Raw genomic sequence first — 19,145 nt, 5'->3', positions numbered from 1 at the left:
TATCTATTTCAGCGGCGTCATCCCTTTTATTTAAAACGCCTTTTAAAATAAACTTTATTTATATCATTCTTTAAGTGTAATACATAAGACAGCAGCAACATGCTTCAGTTAATTCAAATATTTAATGTTGTTCACTTGCAATATGATTATAAAGTATAATATAGTATAACATACTGAACTTGAATACAATATTTCCAATTTGTCCATTGGGTAACTGTCCCAAAAATAAATATGGTCATTTTCAGTACAGAATGATTCATTTACATTTTCTCCACAGTGGATGCTATATATTCATACTTCATGCTGCTTCTCTCCACCCCTTCAAACGTCTTCCACTTTCTCCACCCACAAAGACTATGTGGCTGACTCAACATTTGAATCTGAAAAACTTCAGATCACGCTCGACCACGATCGAGCTCACTCAGGTCAGTCTGAAGTCGGACGTGCGAATCCAGCAGTCACATCTTGGACATTTGTCAGGTAATAAGGACAGGCTAAATATTTACTCTCCTTGACTGATAAAATTGTCTAGATTGTTTCACATTATAATGAATTTAATATTTTACATTTAATTCAGGGACCATCTTTGTTTTGAATTTATTCAAGTTTACCAAAGTCATTCATATAATGCCAAGCCAACCAGTTATTGTCTTTAATAACTTTTTAGGATGTCCATCAGGGGAATCAGGATGACGTTTGGCTTCTTTGTGTTGTCTGTTTGGTTTTTCCTGGACATGGGAGTTTGCACTGCAGGTAAGGAGCTTATTTTTAAATTCAGGTCTATACTATGGATCAAAATATAAAACCAATTTAACCAGGCTTGTTAGATAACAGTAACCTCTTTATGACCTTCAAACACATTTAAAGTAATTGAGTTAGAGTTATATTAAGTCTTTAGTCTGATTGACAATTTAAAGCGTGATTGTTTTTTTCTCTACTTAACTGTGCAGTTTCAAGGTTTATGCCAGTCACTGCATTTATATTTCAGTCTTGTGCACCAACAGTTTTTTTTTCTTTGCCAAATTTCTCATGTTTTCTCTGCTGGATTTGGTAGATATCTTTGATGCTTGACAAGGCATAGATAAACAAACAGTCAGCTTGGCTCGATGTCAAAGTGCAGCCTACATCCTGTCCAAGTTGTATAGAAAAACAGAAAAGGAAGCATGCCAGTTGACACTGTCACAAAAAATCGGTAATAAATCAACTGTATGGAGCAAACAAAGAGCCTGTGTGTTCGAGTGGCCAAAAAGTGACAGGGGCTTGAAGAGCTTGTATACGTGTCATCTTTTGAAAAGGAGGATCTGATGGGTGTCAGGATCCCCCTGTGGTGATGGATCCCCAAGGCCTTGGCCTGAATTGAGGCTTTTGATACTCTTTGACTGCCCTCCCATCTCACAGTGCCATGTCATTGAGAATTTTTGAATTGAAACGCTGCTCTAAATAGATTGGGGAGTGCAAATCGTTTTCAAGCAGACAACAAGAGAGCCAGATCTCCATGATACCGGAAACCAGCTGTGACAAGAGGGTCAATACTGGCACCCCAAAACCCACCTTAGCGACTCTGCAACCCAAAATAAAGTCTGAAGATCGACATTGCACAAAGGAGGATTTGACACTGTTGTCCAAGACTAATTTCCCTCAGGGGACAATCAAGTTTATCCATATCCTTTGTAATAGGAGTCAATACACTGTCTGTCTTGTCCGGCTGTTAAGATTTAAATGCTTCGAGCTAAACTGTAACTTAAGAAAAAATGAAGAAATTGCCAAAATCATCTAAGGCTTTATCATCCAGTTGTTCAAAAGGTTGTGCCCTTCCATTCAACGGATCCTGAGATACTTGAGTTTATAACTAACTTCAAAACTATGACACACTAATAGTTTCATACTGAATGTGACAGGATCATAAGTCAGTGTGATTCATCCTCTTGGACATCTGAATGTCTATACACAATTTTCATCTTAATCTTTAGAATATACTGTATATGAATATGTATTTAGAAAATATGTTATTCTGGAACATTTGACGAACTAAAACAGTCAAATTGAGGAGCATAGCTATGAACAAAACAATGATTTATTGTATTTTATTCTGTCTTATTTGAAGCATTTTTAAAGGCTGATGAGTTTTCAGAATCCAGCAATTTACAAGAAAAAATTTGCTGAAGAAACCACTGGTTTAATTCTCTTCTTCCTCTTCCTCTTCCTCTTCCTCTTCCTCTTCCTCGCCTCCACCTTTCTTTACATCTAAATTCTCATAGAGATGATGAATGCTTGTATCTAAAATTTATTTATACTTTCACTTTCCTCCCTCATTACTAGTGGCATCAGAGCTGAGGATCACAACAATAAAGGTATCAACAATGTATTCTTTTCCTTTGTCTTGATGCTTCTGAATCTCTGGTGACCACTTTGAACTGCCTTGTTGCTGAAATGTCTTATATTAAATAAGCTTGATTTGACTTGACTAATAGTACATTTGTTTCTCGTAATCCTTAATACACAGTTTCAGATGAAACATGTTTCACTTATTATCTTTTGAATTTTGTTTTTCAGCAAGAGCCATATACAATGTCCAAAGGCTCACAAATGGAGGGCTTTTGCATGGACCTGTTGTCTGAAGTTGCCAAGAAACTTGGCTTCAAGTACAGAGTGCAGCTAGTTAAAGACAGCTCATACGGTCGACAGGATGAGAGCGGGACCTGGAATGGGATGGTCGGAGAGGTCATAAGAGGAGTGAGTACATGACATTGCTGACATTTAGGGGACAAGGGAAACAAATTACTCTACAGAAGTTTGAATTACCCAGCCAGCTCCTGTGACTTACAAGTTTTACATTGATAATAATTAAAATGTTTTTGCTGGATTTTTGGTACACCAAAGTATCTTAACGTAGGTTTATTTATGCTTTCCTTCAGGAGGCAGACCTTGCAATTGCCCCGCTGACTCTGACTGCTGCTCGGGAGAAAGTGGTGGGGATGACCAAACCGTTCATGCAGACAGGAATCAGCATCCTGCTAAGAAAAGACATCTCAGAGGCAACCGGCTTCTTTGATTTTCTGACCCCTTTTACAGCCGAGACCTGGGTGGGCATACTCATTGCATACTTGGGGACTGCTGCTTGCATCTTCATAGCGGCCCGGTTTGTAATCCAAGTTTAAGAGCAATAGTCATTATTTATGTTATGGTGATTATGTAGGTGTTGCAAACGCCCATCTTTTGATATTCAAACTGTCTGCTAGCACTGCAATCCCTTTGAGTGCAGTTATTGTACATTATTAAATCATGTTTGTATGTAAATGCAGACTCAGTCCATGTGAGTGGAGTCAGCCTCAGACTGAACCAAACAGATTCAGCCTTCTCCACAGCCTGTGGTACACAACTGGAGCTCTGACTCTCCAAGGTAAAAACAGCTGAACCAGACTCAACCATGAAACAGAGAAAACTCTTAGCGTGATAAACTTGGCTTGACTTGTGCCCTTCTTTTCTTCTCACTGTACTCTCTTGGTGTTATCAGGTGCTGGCCCTCACCCCAAAGCTCTGTCAGGACGAGTCATCTGCTGCAGCTGGTGGTTATTCACCATCATCCTCCTGGCTTGTTATTTCTCCAATCTCAGCTCCTCTAAAACATCTGAGTCCACTCACCTGACAGTGAAAGGGTTTGAGGACTTGGCCAATCAGGACATGATAGAGTACGGATGTTTGGCAGGCTCCTCCACTCTCGCGTTCTTCAAGGTACGGAGAGTGGAGTATGTGGAATATGGATTCCCTATTTTTACTGCAGAGTCTCTAATTTTACATTTTCCTTCATGCAGAATTCAAACAACCCAGTGTACCGCAGAATCTATGAACACATGGAGAGAACCAAGAGTTTTGTGTCCTCTATGGATGAGGGAGTCCAGCGTGCTAAAGAGGGCAACTATGCCTTTATTGGAGAGTCTGTTTCTTTAGATTTAGCAGTGGCTCGTTACTGTGAGCTGGTCAGAGCAAATGAAGTCGTCGGCATGAGAGGATACAGCATTGCAGCCCCTCTTGGTGAGGTTCTTCACATCATTAAATAATTATACTTTAACATATGAAATAAAATGGAATTATTAATATGAAAATCATCAATTTCCTCAAGGCTCACCCATCATAAAGAACCTCAGTGTGGCAATCCTACAGCTGAGCGAGGCAGGGGAGCTGGCCTACCTGAGGAGCAAGTGGTGGGCGAGCAGCTGCCTCGCAGACAAGGCCAAGTCTTCAGCTGTGCAGCCACACAGCCTTAAAGGGATGTTTCTGGTTCTCGCTCTGGGCCTGGGGCTGGGAGCACTGCTGGCTGTCCTGGAGCTAACATCCAAGAGCCGAAAAAGTGCAGCTGAGCAGAAGGTGTGTGTAACTGATGAGACAAACCACGTCAGTCTATCAAGCACAGTCTCAAGGGTGTTAAGTGTTTAGAAACTAAACCCATCGGTCTTGTTTTTTTGCTCCCCATTGATCATTTGTGTTTATTCATTGGATGTTAAACTGTTTCTGAAGAAAGCACAATCCTAGACAGTAATGCTCACTCATCCTCACAAACCATATCAAAAATATTTTCTCCACAGTTGATTTATTTGCTTGACTCTTTTTTATTTTTCTTTCCAACAGAAATCCTGCTGCATTGTGTTGACAGAAGAACTGAGTCTGCGTTTGAGGACCAGTGATGCAAACAGACCACAGGAAAATGAAGCCAAAGACAAAGAAAAAGCTTAGATACATTTCTTTCACCAGTCTCACATCTGGGTTTCTTTAAGTTTTTGGTTGGATAGCTGTTGGTACTTTTACTTAACAAAATAATGACCTTAATTGTAGGTTTAGACCTACCTTAAAAACAATGATACAGCAGATAGAAAAGTAATACCTTTATTATTAAAAAAGACTCACATTTTATTAAAATAATCAATTTATTGATTTTCAAGTATGAATGCTACAATTTCAATGAAAAAGCAAACATTATAGTTGAAATGTTGTGAAAAAAATATTAAAATCATCAATAATTACATTTTAACACTGTAATTCTGCCTAACAAATAGTGCTCAGGTATGTTTAGCGTACTTTATTCTGACTGCATCTTGCTGTTTTAGACAGTTGGCAATGACGTCACATGATTCCAACAGTTTTTTTTAAAATGATATCATGTATACAAACTTCATTCATTGTAAACATTCAAGGATTATTCATACATTACAGCAGGCCTATAATAATAAAAAGTAATTAAATGTGTACTTCTGCTTGGTGTGTAGTTTATTAGAAGGAAAATCAGAACTGCTTTCTTCTTGTCTTCATCCTCCCAAACATACTCAGAGAGTTGTTGTGTTGTTGTCTTTGGATTCACAGATAAATAACAGTCTAATCTAAAAGACAAAAAAAACACATTTAAATTTAGAGCAAATTTAGTTTTGTAACTGTAGTCCTTTTACTTTCACTTTTGCACATTTAGAGATCGTCTTATATGAATAGCAGTATTGGAAAAACCTCTGATACAGCAAAAATGCGGGGTAACCAGAATTGGTGAGTAGACCAGTTTGTGCATTCAACACCATCATTTATTAGCCACTTATCAACTTATAAATCGATTTGTTACACTGGAAATCATAATTTCTTCTTATCCTCTTCATGGCAGTAGTCTCCACAGAAGGCTGTGCTGTAGTGCCACCATGTATGTAATGTGACACGTTTCTTTTTTTAAAAGCTGCCAATGAGAGATTATTTTTCTCTATATTGCATAACAATAGCAAACACTGAAGTAGACTACTCTTTACTTACTTACTTATTACTTATTATTGTGTTCATTCAGAGTTGACCTGCCACTTTTACATTCAGTTCAAGGCAGGACTTTTACATTTGAACATGTTTGGGATTGGCAGGTACACAAATTCAGGTTCCAGAATTGGTTTCAGTATTTAATCTGTCTCAGACTCAGTAAAGGAAAAAATTGCTGTTGAAACATCTCTATATGAATGTGAATCAAACATCTATAACTCACCATTTAGAAAAAGTGGAGATTTACACCGAATCTCGCTCATCCTCCGGTCAAAAAGGGCCCTCATCTCCCTCTGCAGAGTGCCTTCATTTTGGTCTGTACTGTCTGGCACACCGGAGGACACAAATTCCAGGCTGTCTAAACTGCCTTCACTGCTGCTAGAAGAGCTGTCAGACAAGCAGAGGCCGTTGGGAATGGGCCTCACCCTGCTGCTGTAACTGCCCTCACTTTGTGCTCGCTGTGTCTGCCAGTGAAGAGTAGGTCTGCGGTTCACCATAGGAGTCTGAGGAGAGGAAATCTGTCTCCGGGGGCAACTGCGTGATCTGGCCTTTGTTTGTATCAGTGTGGATGGCAGAGGGGTGACTGGAGCCTCTAAGGTCCGTCTCACCCTGGGAGGGGAAGATGGTGGGATAAGTTGAGAAAATTTGGCCTCGTACTGGCTCAGAGGCTGTGGCTCAGTCCTTGGCAGAGGAAGGGAAGCAGTCCAACTCTGAATCTCTGGTGGTTGCTCAGGTTCCAGAGAAATGTCCTTGACTGGCTGTTGCTCTGTTGGTAATTCCTCAAATTGTTCAGGCTGCTCTGGTTCAAGGGTGTCACTGGTCTCCTGCTCAGCACAGTTTGACTCTGGTTCATTCTCTAGTTCTTCTTCAATTCGATTATGGCTGTCGGGAGCAAGACCATCAGGATAAGAAGTCTGAAGAGTCTCAAAGTCAAAGCTATCTGCTCTGAAACAGGAAGAAGACCCCATGTGGTGGGAGTCAGTGGAGGACATCCGGCTGAAGATCCCTCTCCTTGTCTCTGGTGGTTCATGAATTTTAACTCTGTGAGCTCGCCTCAGTGGCTCACTGAGGGCCCCTTTGTGGATGGCAGCCTTGGCTGCTGGCCCGAGTACCAGAGGAGACATATCCCCATTCCAGCTTTCCTGAGAGATGGTGTCCAGATCCTTGCGAAAGTACAGAGAACGTCCGTCCTCTGAGGATAGGACAGAGGAATCCAGAGAGGTTTGCCTTTGTTGACCCTTTATGTGCTTCTTGGCTGCTTTTTGGATGTGTTTTCTGGCCGCATGCACCGCATTTGATGGTTTAATCTTTTTTTTTAAAAGACACAAAAACTTTTAAGATAGAGTTGGAAGGCAGGCTGAAATTAAATTTGTTTATTTGTTATTCTTTAACACTTACCTTTCCTGAGTTGTCATTGATAGCCACGTGAACAAAGATGGATGACTCAGCCATTCCCTCCAGATAAACGTGCCGGAAACCTAAATTTTGTGCATTAAAATCACATTAACCACATTAAGACTTTTAGGTAAAAGAAAATAGACTGTGTAGAAGCGGTATGAACAATAGTAAGCTATAAACAATTTAATCAAAGTATAAACAGTTCAATATAGGGTAAATTTGTTTTGTATTGGGGTTCTGCAAAAACTGAAGCGATAAGTAAGGTTTTGGCTTCTCGTCCACATTAAGAAATGTAAGCATGCTTAGGTGGCTAAGGGTTAAGGGTTTGATAAGAGTGGTGGTAGCTTGGCTAATGTTCACTAGTGTTCAGCATTGGTGCTGAAAAGCAAAACTATTTTTAATAAATGTTAGCAAAGCTAGCACATACACTCTACAGTTTGTTAACTTTTTTGATGTTTTTTTTTCTTGAGGGCTATACATTTTGTTAAAGTTATGTAAATCAGTCAACTGGGTTAATTTAATATATCTTATATTATAGATGTTGGCGGAGCAACAAATCAGCCCAGTAGAAAATGACTGTTAAGTACAACAGCTATGTTAACTGTTAATCTTTTAAAGTTACAGTTATCACTGAAAATGACATCAGAGGCAAATAAGTGGGTCTTTTTCATTCCTTCAAAAAACAATGTATTTTCTTGAAGTATTGTGACTTTGCATCTTATGTCTTGGCTGTTTGATCTATACAGAAAATAAGATGTCAAATATGATGCTAAATTTGAAATAGTTTCTTAAAGACTGATTTGTGTAACTTTTTTCTGCTCATTGCAGCAACTTCTAAGGGTGTAGTCATCACGTCACATATAACACTAAAAATGAAAGAAAACTAGACAGCAAAAAAGTGTGTCTTCTAAAATGCCAAACTTGTCATTAATCCCAACATTTTTTCCTCATCTTTTTTTAAAAAAGTCTCTGCACTTTTATATGTCATCATGGGATGTACCTGGCAGCATACTGGTGAAAGCGACAGTCCTCTGCCCTATAAAATCTCGTCCAATAGGATCATGATCCCACACCTGGAAACGCACCAGGGCAAGCTGTGGCATTTGAATGTCGAAGACGAGGGTCTCCTCCCACATTGGGTTGAAACCTAAATGACAAAGGATGTTACACAAACTGACTTATGCATGTTTTATGCTAGGTATGGTATGTGCACTACCATTATCATCCACCACTCTGGTCTGCTGCTTGGAACAATCTACTGGTAGACCGATTATCTCCACCTCGACAAAGGGATCGATGATCTGGGAGTAGAAAAAAGGAGCCGCAGAAAAGCACATAAGCCATGAAAAATTAAACAGGAAGGCTGTGTTTTTGTTTTAAATGAGTCAGGTTCCTCAATGTCATAGTGTATATCTGGAGTATGTTGACGTCACCTCTCCTCTGTCTCCAAACATGGAGTCTTTGGGTTTCGGAAGTTGCTGTCCACTGATGATCTTCAGCACTAACTGAGTCTTTTTATGTCCTGCTAGAGGTTCCTCCATTGTTGGGTTAAAGGCAGCTGAGAAAAACAATGGAGGATGAATAGCACCTAACAAAGTGACCATAACCTCTACTCATAGATTATTTACATACCTTTGCGCATGCACTTTGGCTTTAGAATGTACCCACAGTTTCCATTGGTTGAGAACTTGGCTCGATTCAGTTCAAGCATACGGCCCTCTGTTTGGTAATTCAATGCAACTAAAAGGAAAAATCAACCTATTCACTTGAAAGACCTATAGATTTTTAAAAAATGTCGAAAGTAGTCAGCTTTGCAGACTTTCTGAGGGTCTTACCCATATGACATCCTGCATTCCAGTATGGCTGTGGGTTAAAGTTGCTTGAGTCCACCCTGTAGTTTGATGGGTACACTCTTAGAAGTTGCCGTTGGTTTAAACGGACCAACTCAGTCGGCTTCAGCTGTAAGATCTGGTTCATAACTGTCTCATTTAAGGATGATACCTGCCAGCTGTTTGTAAACCCTGCATGACAGAAGAATACAGCATTAAAGTCCTCTCCATTGGCAACGTAACTCGTGCAATAAAAATATATATATATTGTAGATTTATTGTTTGTTTGAAATACCCTTTACCTTGTGTTTCTATGTCATGTACTCTGACCGATTTTGTGTATTTGACCAGGTCAGACAGGGCTCTGGACAACCTCATTGTTTTCCTCTTCCTGCAGTGAGAGTTACACTCATTTAGTACACGTAAAGGGCTGATACTAATGGCATTAAATCGATTAAGCTACTTAAGTCAATGACTTACTTGGGATGGTAAACAATTTGTGCCCTCTCCTTGCTGCTGTTACAGTCTGACTCGACATCAGTTGTTGCTATGTTTTTCGTCCTACTTCTCTTTTTCCTCTGAAAAAAAAAAAAGCAGTAACTTTCACGCTTTCACTTTTTTTGTCTCCACGACCTTTCTGGGCCAGTAAAGTGTAGTATTTGAAGATGAAAGGGCTGACCTTTCGTTTGAAGCTCCTCATGATCGATCTGCCAAATCGCCTATTCTTTTTGGTAGAATTGCCAGCGACAATGCTATTTCCATCCTAAAACAGTCAAACATATGTGTTGATATCTATCTATCTCTCTCTCTCTCTATCTATCTCTCTCTCTCTCTATCTATCTATCTATCTATCTATCTATCTATCTATCTATCTCTCTATCTACCTACCTATCTATCTATCTATCTATCTATCTATCTCTCTATCTATCTATCTATCTATCTATCTATCTCTCTATCTACCTACCTATCTATCTATCTATCTATCTATCTCTCTATCTATCTATCTATCTATCTATCTATCTCTCTATCTACCTACCTATCTATCTATCTATCTATCTATCTATCTATCTATCTATCTATCTATCTCTCTATCTATCTATCTATCTCTCTATCTACCTACCTATCTATCTATCTATCTATCTATCTATCTATCTATCTATCTATCTATCTATCTCTCTATCTACCTACCTATCTATCTATCTATCTATCTATCTATCTATCTATCTATCTATCTATCTATCTATCTATCTATCTATCTATCGTTTCATTTGCCTGGGCATTATCATCATCTTCATCTTCTTCGTCTTCTTCCTCATCACCAGTATCTTCATCAGATACATCCCCCTCCTCTGCATCGGGATCAAGGTTTGCTGGCAGCTTTTTTCCCTATGACATTGATTTAATAATACAAGTCTATTATTATGGATTATGGTGAGTTTTGTGCGCCTCTTCTTATCACTACTTTGACTTTTCAGCGCTGTATTTGCAGCACAAGTTTCTATAAAACAACTTTACCTTGACTAAAACTTTCCCTTTCAGGATCTCAGGTGAGGGCAGCTTTTTGCATTCATTCACATTGACAGAAGAGAGATCCAGTTTATCTTGCAGTACCTCTTTCAGATACTCAGCCATTTTCTTCTGCTGAGGGACTGTACAGTGGTTCTCGATGGACAAGATCACTGGGTACCTAAGAGGAAACAAAGTCTTAAATGATACCTTCCTGCCAAAGCAGTGGGTATGATGTTTTACTGTGAAATCTTGACAAAAAAACAAGTTGAAGTAAGAACCAAAAGCACATACTGTGACTTTGTGAAAGCATATTTGTTGATTGTTTCAACAACATCTTTGAAGAGTATTTTGGATGTCAACGTGTAGCCATGGTGAATAATGGGCTCCCCATCAGGCCCGTCCCAGCAGTCGACTGAGAAAGATAATGAGTAGACACAAAAGAGCAAAAGATGAGGAACGTCATAAAGTCAAAGTGATATGAACTGAAGTTCAGGTTTTTTCAGAGCCCTTACCCTCCACACAGCGACAGCCTGCCTGGAGAACATATGCGTACATTTCCACTCTAGACTGGGACAGCAGCTGGTCTCCTGTCAGGTATGTGTTGTGTGAGGTGGAAATGAAGTAGTTAGTCAGAGGCTGAGTCATGTCCTGGTTCACCTGATTGTGCTCAGGGTTAAAGATGTCACCTGCAGGACTCCTCATGAAGTTGGTAAAACCTGATGGACAAAAGTTTTAAACCATGAGGTCCTTGTATGTTGATGTGATGCCGTTGACCTACAGTATATCATGTTATTCATGCTTCTTAATTGTAATATGCATTGTCATGTTATTGCAAGCAAGTCCTCCCTACCATCAATACCAAGTACCATACGCTGCAGGTTTTCAGGACATGGCTCAAACCTGGCCACTACATCAACTAGATGGTCTTTGGTCACACCTCGCATCTGCAAATAAAGCAATGATAGGGATGTTATATGTTGTTTATCTGTTTAATTGCATTAGAGCTAAGCTTGGAAATTGTATATCATTTTTTATCACATTACATTTGAGAGCATCCATCCATCCATCCATCAATTTTTTGGGACTAATACAGTACAAAGTAAATTATCCCAGACAGCTCTCTCCCAAACATTGTTTCTGAGCTGTTCCTGGGGCATCCCCAAATACTGCCAGGCTAGGTAGGATATATAATCCCTCGAGCAAGCTCTGGTTCTACCCTGGGGTCTCCTCCAAGTTTTAAAAGAGCCCTGCAAAAGTCTCCTAATCAGATGCTACCACAGCTGGCTCCTTTCAACATAAAGGAGGAGACTCTTTACTCTAAGTTCTGGTTGTCAGATCCCTCTACAGCATGTTTTCTTGGTACAACACCCATATAACTGACAATACTAACTAACCTGATTGTCGATCTCACGATCCATTTAACCCTAACTCATAACACGTCTGCAAGATACTTCAACTTCTTTGTTTAAGGGATTCCCCTGATTGAGCAGAGAACGATGAACTCATACTTTGAGGTAATGACTCTTGTGCTAATGACCCCACATTCAGTTGCAAACCACTGCTTGTTGGAGTTCAGTGTATGATGAAGCCAACAGAACTATATGCTAAAATCAGAGATTACATTTTGAGGTCCCCAAACTGGATAACCCTGGCATGGCAAGTCAGTGACAAGGGACAACCCTTATTGAGGTCTAACCGCCACTGGGTATTCAAATTTAGCCCTGCCCCTAAAACACAGCTTACTCTTATATTATTGACCAGAGAGCCAAATAAACACTCACGGTACCCTATACTCAGTATACAGCAAAGGACAAAGTGAATACAGTCATAGGCCTTCTCCAAGTCTAGAAACAGAAGCAGGCTGTGTGAACAAATTTCTATGACCATCTTGTGGACTTTAGTGGACCCCAGGAAGAGTAGTTGCAACTAAGGTAGTGGCTAATGGGGATCCAAAAAAACAAATAAACCTACAGCAACCATGCAAGACATTAGAGCTTGTCCACTTCTTGGCCAAGATGAACTTCACATTGAGCCTCTGATATCGGATGTTTGACAAACAGCTGGAGCCTTCTCTCCAGGATGCTGACATAAACTTTAACAATGAGGCTGAGTAGCTGAATAACCTGAAAACTGGAGCACATTCTTTGGTGTGTTTTTAAATGAATAAGTGAAAAATTGCAAACCGTCAAACTGGTCACATGTATTCTATATCCTGTAACATCCCTTCTGATGACAATCTGGATCTGAAAAAGGACAAATGTGGCAACAAACAAATGAAACTACTGCATTTTCCCAACCTTCTGATCATTTTCCATGAAATGTGTAAGGTCTTGCAGATCCATGACTTCTTTCTGATTGCTGTTAGAGATGAGTATCAGGTAGAGGTCTCTGCGTGTTGAAATCATCTTGTAGAACGAACAGAATTCTTCAAAGCCCAGAGAGCCTTGGTTGTCATCTGTGTCTGCTTCCTACAAATAACAACAAATGTATCTTATGAGCAAGATATAATCCTCCCAGAATGTGTGCGCTGAATTTCAATAGCTAATTGTGATTAAACATATTGTGATCGCATGTTTGAGATTCTGTTATTTCACATTTAAAATTAACCATGGCTTTTGTTTTGAATTTTTGTACTTCCTTAAGCTCAGAATACTTTACTTGCTGTTTGAATCCAAGTCTGCTTTTGTTTTGAAACAAAGTAAGGACCCTCTGGTAGATCGAAGGTTACAACATTAACTTAATTAGGAAAAAGGAACACGTTACAGATCAAAAACTAAATGAAAACAGCTAAAGCGGATGTCATAAGCTGGATGCCCCTTTTGACTCATCAACTGAGCCAACTGAGAGTTTTTTTCAAGTGAAATGAGACATTCAAAGATACACCAGTGTCGTTCTTTTCCATCACTATGACTACAGGGAGACACTGCGGAGGCTTATCCACGGTGTGCATCAAGAGAGAAAATAGCATGCGATTAATCGCAATAAAGAAAATGTATGCATTAATTTCTTCATCAGGATTAGCGAGTTAATCTAGTGGTTTAAGATAACCAATCTGCCAAAGACAATATCTACCACAATTCCCTTCTGAAAGATACATCTCTACCCCCATCAGATATGATAGCACTTGTACAGACTATAATAACAAGAGGGGAGGGTGGAGAGCCACTGAACTATAGGAATATTGTAGCGCGGCTAAAGCCATCTGTTCAGCGGCAGCCATATGGCCTTGCTGTGGCACTGTCCTGCCAAAATTCTGTATATTTTTCGGCTGGCTCTTTCATCATATGACTGACAGGGAAGTGAGAAAAGCATTGGTCTCTTAAGGAAATGTTGCAGATTTTCCATCTTCCACTTTTTCTTTTCATTACACTCTGGAATCCTACTGCTACCAGTTTGCACAGTGGTGCCTACTCACACTAATGTGGACCCAATGAAGAATAGCTGAGCTGTAGGGTACAACTAATGTGGATCCTAACAAATAAACAAATAAACACTACTTCAAGCTGAAAAGCATTGTTTTAAGCCATAAACAGATTTAGTTTTTGACATGCGGGTCAATGGCTTAATGGAAGGCTTGTTGCTGGTCTTTATTTTTGAGTCCATCACCCTGGTCTAGACTGATACAGTGTATCTCAACAAGTATTAAATGGATTACCATTAGATTTTGTACAGAAATGAATGGTACGCAAAGGATTCATATTACTGAATTCACCACTCAATACTTGTGACAGGTGTTGAACAGTGAAATTTCTTAACAGCTCCTGAATGGATTTCCATGACATCTGGTAAACTATTTCATGTTCCCCACAAGAAGAAAGTTGATTACTTTGGTGATCTTTGACTTTTCCTTTACTGCCACCATCATAACAAATCTTCAAATGAATGACATTCCCCTCAGCCTTACCTGTTTCTTCATTAAAAAGCAACAGGGACAATGTTAACATACTAAACAAAGACTGAGACCATGGTGACTTTTATACCCGCCAAACACCAACTTGTTAGCATTTTCATTGCTAGCATGCTATCATGCTGATATGCACAAAAGACACATACAACTGCTTTTCATACCTACAGCTTTACAGAGCTGATAGCATTGCTGTGAAATTGAACAGAATGCAAATATAATATTTGTCAAATAAGACTGCTGGCTGATACAACGTATTTTTACTCAGATCAAGTTGTTTTAGAGCTTAAGTAGAACAACACACACATACAGCATGTCACAGCTTACAGTAGATGCCTGTTCTAGCTTTCTGATTGGTTACATGGGCTGTCTATCTATCTGTACAATCCAATACATAGACAATTTTGTAGCCATGCAGCCACTAGTTAGGCAACACTTCCATTTTGGAGATATCACTAATAAAAGATGAATAAATATGTAACACTGGTAACTTATGGCTGCTCAAGTTTCTCTGAGGGGACAATAAAGTGTATCGTATCGTACTGTAAGTACATTTAATTCTCTGGCAGCTTGTCTTATTGAACCTTTTGTGAATACAAGACTTACTTGAAACATCTCTCTGACTTTCTGCTTGGGTAGATTCACATTCAGTTTGTGCAGCAGCTGATGAACCTCTCCGATGCTCAAGGTGCCATCTCCATTTTTGTCAGCTTCAGAGAAGGTCTGCTGTAACCACGTGAGGCTGCAGTTTAGGAAAAAACTAGGGAGGGTCATTATCTAGTCTATGTAATTCTGTCAGAATCTTTTCAACCCCTTTTATTATGTGTCAGCCACACCTTTAAATGTGCATAACAAGAAGTGTTATATTAGTAACAAAAAAGAATTAGGCATTAAAAACTGCATGAAGGATATTGATCACGGGTGCGTTGCCTCCGGGCCAGAATGTCTTCATCACTGATGCCCGCCATGAGGTATTTCAGCCCAGTGATCCAGGTCCGGGCCTCCTCTGCGTTTGTGGTGACCAGGTCCAGGGACTTAACTCGCTCCCCATAGTAAATACTGAAGCAGCAGTTTGGGTCAAAGCGATTGTCAGCGTACCGCCTGAAGATCTCAGATTTTTTCCCCTCACAGACTTCATGGATGGAATCGATAATTACTGAAAGAGATGATTAATTAAGGGATAGTTCTTAGGATGTTTGTCGTGATCAGTGGCCCAGTGGATTGACTCTTGTTATGACTGATGTGAATTTTTCATCTGTATTTTCAGATGGCTTATATTTTTCTGCCTTTCTAAGTTAGCTATAGGGTAGCATACATTTTCTTTGTGCTTTTAAAAATGAAAATAAGATCTCAGCAGATTTACCATGGATTTTATACATGAAGGAGTTAGGTTCACCTGTAGCTCGTCAAAGCATATTATAAAACAAATCAAATAACTCCTTGAGATTCTTGTGTGGCAGAAAAAAAGACACAGAGTGCAATCAAATAAAGAAAAAACACTAACCACATACATTTACTTGATGAAATATTTGCCAAGTTTAACTCAATTCAAACCCCTTCACCAACAAGACCAATCTTCGGGGACGTTATAGGTATAGGTGACGTTTAGTCTAATTAACAAAAAGGTTGTACCAATATCATAGGTTGACTGACAGCAAAATACACCAGTAGGTTAATGTGTGAAAATGTAATGGAGATTAGTGATAGAGATTTTTTGAACTAATGATGGTAATTGGTTTTAAAGAAGTTACTGTGCTGTAAAAATAAATCTTTATTGGAACTTTAGAGTGGAGATGTCTCACTTTTGGCCTTGTCATTCTTCCTGGAGGGCCGCCACCTGATGCAGGACTTGTGTTCATCCAGGTAGAAGAAACGGACCAGTCCCTTTTTCTTCCCCTTCAGTTTGGACATCTGAGTTCCAGTCTGCATGGTGCACATACACCTCTCCACTACAGGTGAGCGCAAGGAGACACATTATTAATGCAGAGTCAAATGGCTGTCGCTCTTGATCATTCACAGGGATCATCACATTGTCATTAATTATGCCAACATTAGAGAGAGCTTGTGCAAGTCAATTACCCAGTGTGCGATGTAATAAGCAATGTATTATAATACAAAAAAAGGCTTGATACTACCAGGCCATTTTACTCTAGTTTATGCGTGTCAAGTTTCCATATTGATTCATGAAAAGGGCTTTATTTTGTTAGACATTTTTCTTGGACAATATACAACGCATTAATTACTACACGGTTTGATTTTAGGCAGGAAGAGATTGTGACAAACCCAAAGAAACCTCAAAACAAACAAGTCAAGTAGAGGTTTACCTTAAGGCACTTGTTTATGGGATTAAAGGCTGCGCCACACTGGGATTTAAGGAGCTGTATGTGTGTTAAATGTAAAATATGTGTCAATGATGTAAGGCCAAAGAGGGAAAAGATACACAACCCTGATATGATCTTTGCCTATAAAACAAATCCATAAGTCTTTAGAAACCTAGCAATGTTTAAAATGATTTGTTTGCTCGAATTTCTAACAGTGAATTTCAATGGTGTGTGTACAGTGATTAATCTAAAATATCTTATCAGATCCAACAATATTGATCCTATTTAGGTCATGGTGAAGTAGTTTGTTAGTTGTGTGTGCTGGGTTCAGTTAACCTTTGTTTGTAATCTGTGGCTCAGATGCATGTGACGCAACTTGGCACATCATTCAGGTTAATCCTAAAGGATTGTCTGCTGTCCATATGCCTGTTAGCTACTCATGGGCCTGCTTTACTCCACCCTGTGTTGTTGGACTTTCACACATTTAAGAAGCCTTTTCAAAGGAAAAAATGCAGCTAAACGTCTCAAACTTGCACATCCTGGTTTTGAATATCACATCAGTCATTCATATCTGTTATGTTAAAATCTTTTTTAAGACAGCTTGTACTCCTGCCAAATAACATGTTGACATGATTCTATAATTTCAGTGTTTAAATTAAAAGTATTTATTGTGTCCTTTGTGAGTCTTACCTATCTGACCCAGTCTCCATTTTGGCTGTGCGACCACACTGCCACCAATCCAGAAAAACTCTTCAGCGAGTCTGGAGATGGATGCTTTCTGCCAGAGTTTTGGGGAGGTCATAATGGACGGGCTCGGTGATCTTATTGGAGACGAGGCCTGTTTCCATTGAAGAGAGGAGCCGTTACCAAGCGAAGGGGACAACATTCCTGGTGACAGAGACCCTAAAGTCTGAAAGGGGGTCCTCTTGGGTGACAGAGAGGACAGTGGAGGGCTGCCACATGGCCCTGGAGACAGCGGTGCCATCGCTGGGGTGCTGTTCATCCCTAAACTGTGCATTTGAGTCCAACTCTCCTGTCCCATTCACACCACATGAGGAACCCACCTCCCCATAACGCTGCAGGCCTCTTCAGCCAAGTTTGTTGATAACACAGCTTCTCCTACAGCATATCCTCTTCTTCCAGTTGAAGTCTTCCCATACAGGATCAGGGAACAATATTCCCATCTTGAAGCTTCATTCCTCATCATTCCATGTCCAGTGATCCATTTTAGCAACCGCAGGTTCTTCTCTATTTACTTTATGTATGAGACACGACTCACAGAGAAAGAGTGTGCAACACGTGTCAGTCACCTAATCTTCCCCGAGCTGTAATCCTGGAGTGAGGCTTCAGCCTTGCTTTCATGGAGGGATTTTCACGCAACCAATAAGCCTCTGAAACAAGACAGTGGTATAGGAAGTGTGCCACTATTAGTTTTACTAAACTTAAAAAATCCTGTTCATGACAGCACACACAGATTGAAATAGATATAATGGACTGCTTGCTAATTAACATCATTCTGATATAAATATTTAGGATTGAAGGTTCAAATGCATACTGGTGCATTTGGCAATGAACACAATTTCACCTTACTGTGTGCAATGATTTCCCCCTAGTGGCAACTGTGCGACTTAAAATGAATGCATAGTTTTGTTTTGATTTTGTACACCAAGTTACAGAATGTAATGAGTTCTTCAAAATATGATGAAACATTTTATTTCAAATTTTTGATTGTACTTAACATAGCTCCACACTCTAAGGGTAAATCTGAACAGGTGATTTGATTATTTCACCTCGTTTCCTCTGCACATAGAATACTTTCTATTTTTTTATTTGAATTCACTATGCTGATGTGACATAATTAGGCTATCAGCATCAGCATCTAATTACAGCCTGAACTAGCAAAGATTTAAACAGCATTTATGAAGGAAAAAACAGCAGGTTAATTGATATTAGCTAATATACTGTATATCAGATTATTCAGCTGCATTCGTTTGTAGGATGCCCTCAATCTACATTATTTGTAAGTCAGGCCTTTTTAAAGATGAAATTGCGACATATTAGAAAATTACAAGAACTTATGTAAACGAAAAACTAACGAGGGTTGAAATCATTTCTGCTTCATCTTTGGAGATCTGATGCTCTGAAGGCTGACGTGCTGTCACACTGTCCTGTCAAATAAACAACAAATAAACAACGTAACTTTCCTAAAGGACGTTTGACTAAGCAATTAAGGCCTGTGTCGTCATGATCAGGTGTTCCTACTGAGCAATCAACTGGCTCACCTGATACTTAACAACTGCTGAGTCCTCTATATTTAGTGTAACAGTAGGCCTACTCTAACTTTCCATCCCCTTTGACATTCTTCAGCAGGCTTTCATGTTTGCTCCAAAGTGATGCTTATTT

The 19,145-nt window shown here is 39.5% G+C and overlaps 2 protein-coding genes across 2 annotated transcripts; one reads left to right on the top strand and one right to left on the bottom strand.

The window, feature by feature from the left end:
- Positions 1–265: 265 nt before the first annotated feature.
- si:dkey-183j2.10 (glutamate receptor U1) lies at positions 266–5,243 on the top strand. The gene is made up of 10 exons (XM_020629128.2): positions 266–480; positions 668–753; positions 2,320–2,351; positions 2,554–2,733; positions 2,916–3,139; positions 3,303–3,400; positions 3,515–3,732; positions 3,813–4,032; positions 4,121–4,365; positions 4,627–5,243. Exons 1-10 carry the CDS (start codon positions 281–283, stop codon positions 4,729–4,731), a joined length of 1,608 nt encoding a protein of 535 aa, XP_020484784.2. The 5' UTR covers positions 266–280; the 3' UTR covers positions 4,732–5,243.
- On the bottom strand, positions 5,234–18,056 carry plch2b (phospholipase C, eta 2b). Its single transcript, XM_065954747.1, has 21 exons — positions 17,433–18,056; positions 16,224–16,370; positions 15,334–15,577; positions 15,028–15,157; positions 12,815–12,985; positions 11,368–11,461; positions 11,030–11,233; positions 10,809–10,929; positions 10,524–10,695; positions 10,281–10,394; positions 9,688–9,771; positions 9,489–9,586; positions 9,311–9,399; positions 9,015–9,200; positions 8,812–8,919; positions 8,613–8,737; positions 8,396–8,480; positions 8,180–8,326; positions 7,180–7,259; positions 6,005–7,088; positions 5,234–5,372 (listed from the first exon to the last, which is right to left on the bottom strand). Exons 1-21 carry the CDS (start codon positions 17,782–17,784, stop codon positions 5,368–5,370), a joined length of 3,840 nt encoding a protein of 1,279 aa, XP_065810819.1. The 5' UTR covers positions 17,785–18,056; the 3' UTR covers positions 5,234–5,367.
- Between the last annotated feature and the right edge of the window lie 1,089 nt (positions 18,057–19,145).

This window comes from Labrus bergylta, chromosome 5 (genome assembly GCF_963930695.1).
Source record: "Labrus bergylta chromosome 5, fLabBer1.1, whole genome shotgun sequence".
Lineage (NCBI taxonomy): Eukaryota > Metazoa > Chordata > Actinopteri > Labriformes > Labridae > Labrus > Labrus bergylta.
This window is presented reverse-complemented; position numbering and strand designations above follow the sequence as displayed.

Bases quoted from the DNA above. Each gene is read 5' to 3' on its own strand.
- si:dkey-183j2.10 (XM_020629128.2), top strand. From the start codon at position 281: ATGCTATATATTCATACTTCATGCTGCTTCTCTCCACCCCTTCAAACG. The intron at 2,352-2,553 runs GTATCAACAATG...TTTGTTTTTCAG, and splicing joins TGAGGATCACAACAATAAAG to CAAGAGCCATATACAATGTC. The intron at 4,033-4,120 runs GTGAGGTTCTTC...AATTTCCTCAAG, and splicing joins CAGCATTGCAGCCCCTCTTG to GCTCACCCATCATAAAGAAC.
- plch2b (XM_065954747.1), bottom strand. From the start codon at position 17,784: ATGGGACAGGAGAGTTGGACTCAAATGCACAGTTTAGGGATGAACAGC. The intron at 9,587-9,687 runs GTCAGCCCTTTC...TTTTTTTTTCAG, and splicing joins TGAGGAGCTTCAAACGAAAG to AGGAAAAAGAGAAGTAGGAC. The intron at 7,089-7,179 runs GTAAGTGTTAAA...TTAAAAAAAAAG, and splicing joins TCAATGACAACTCAGGAAAG to ATTAAACCATCAAATGCGGT.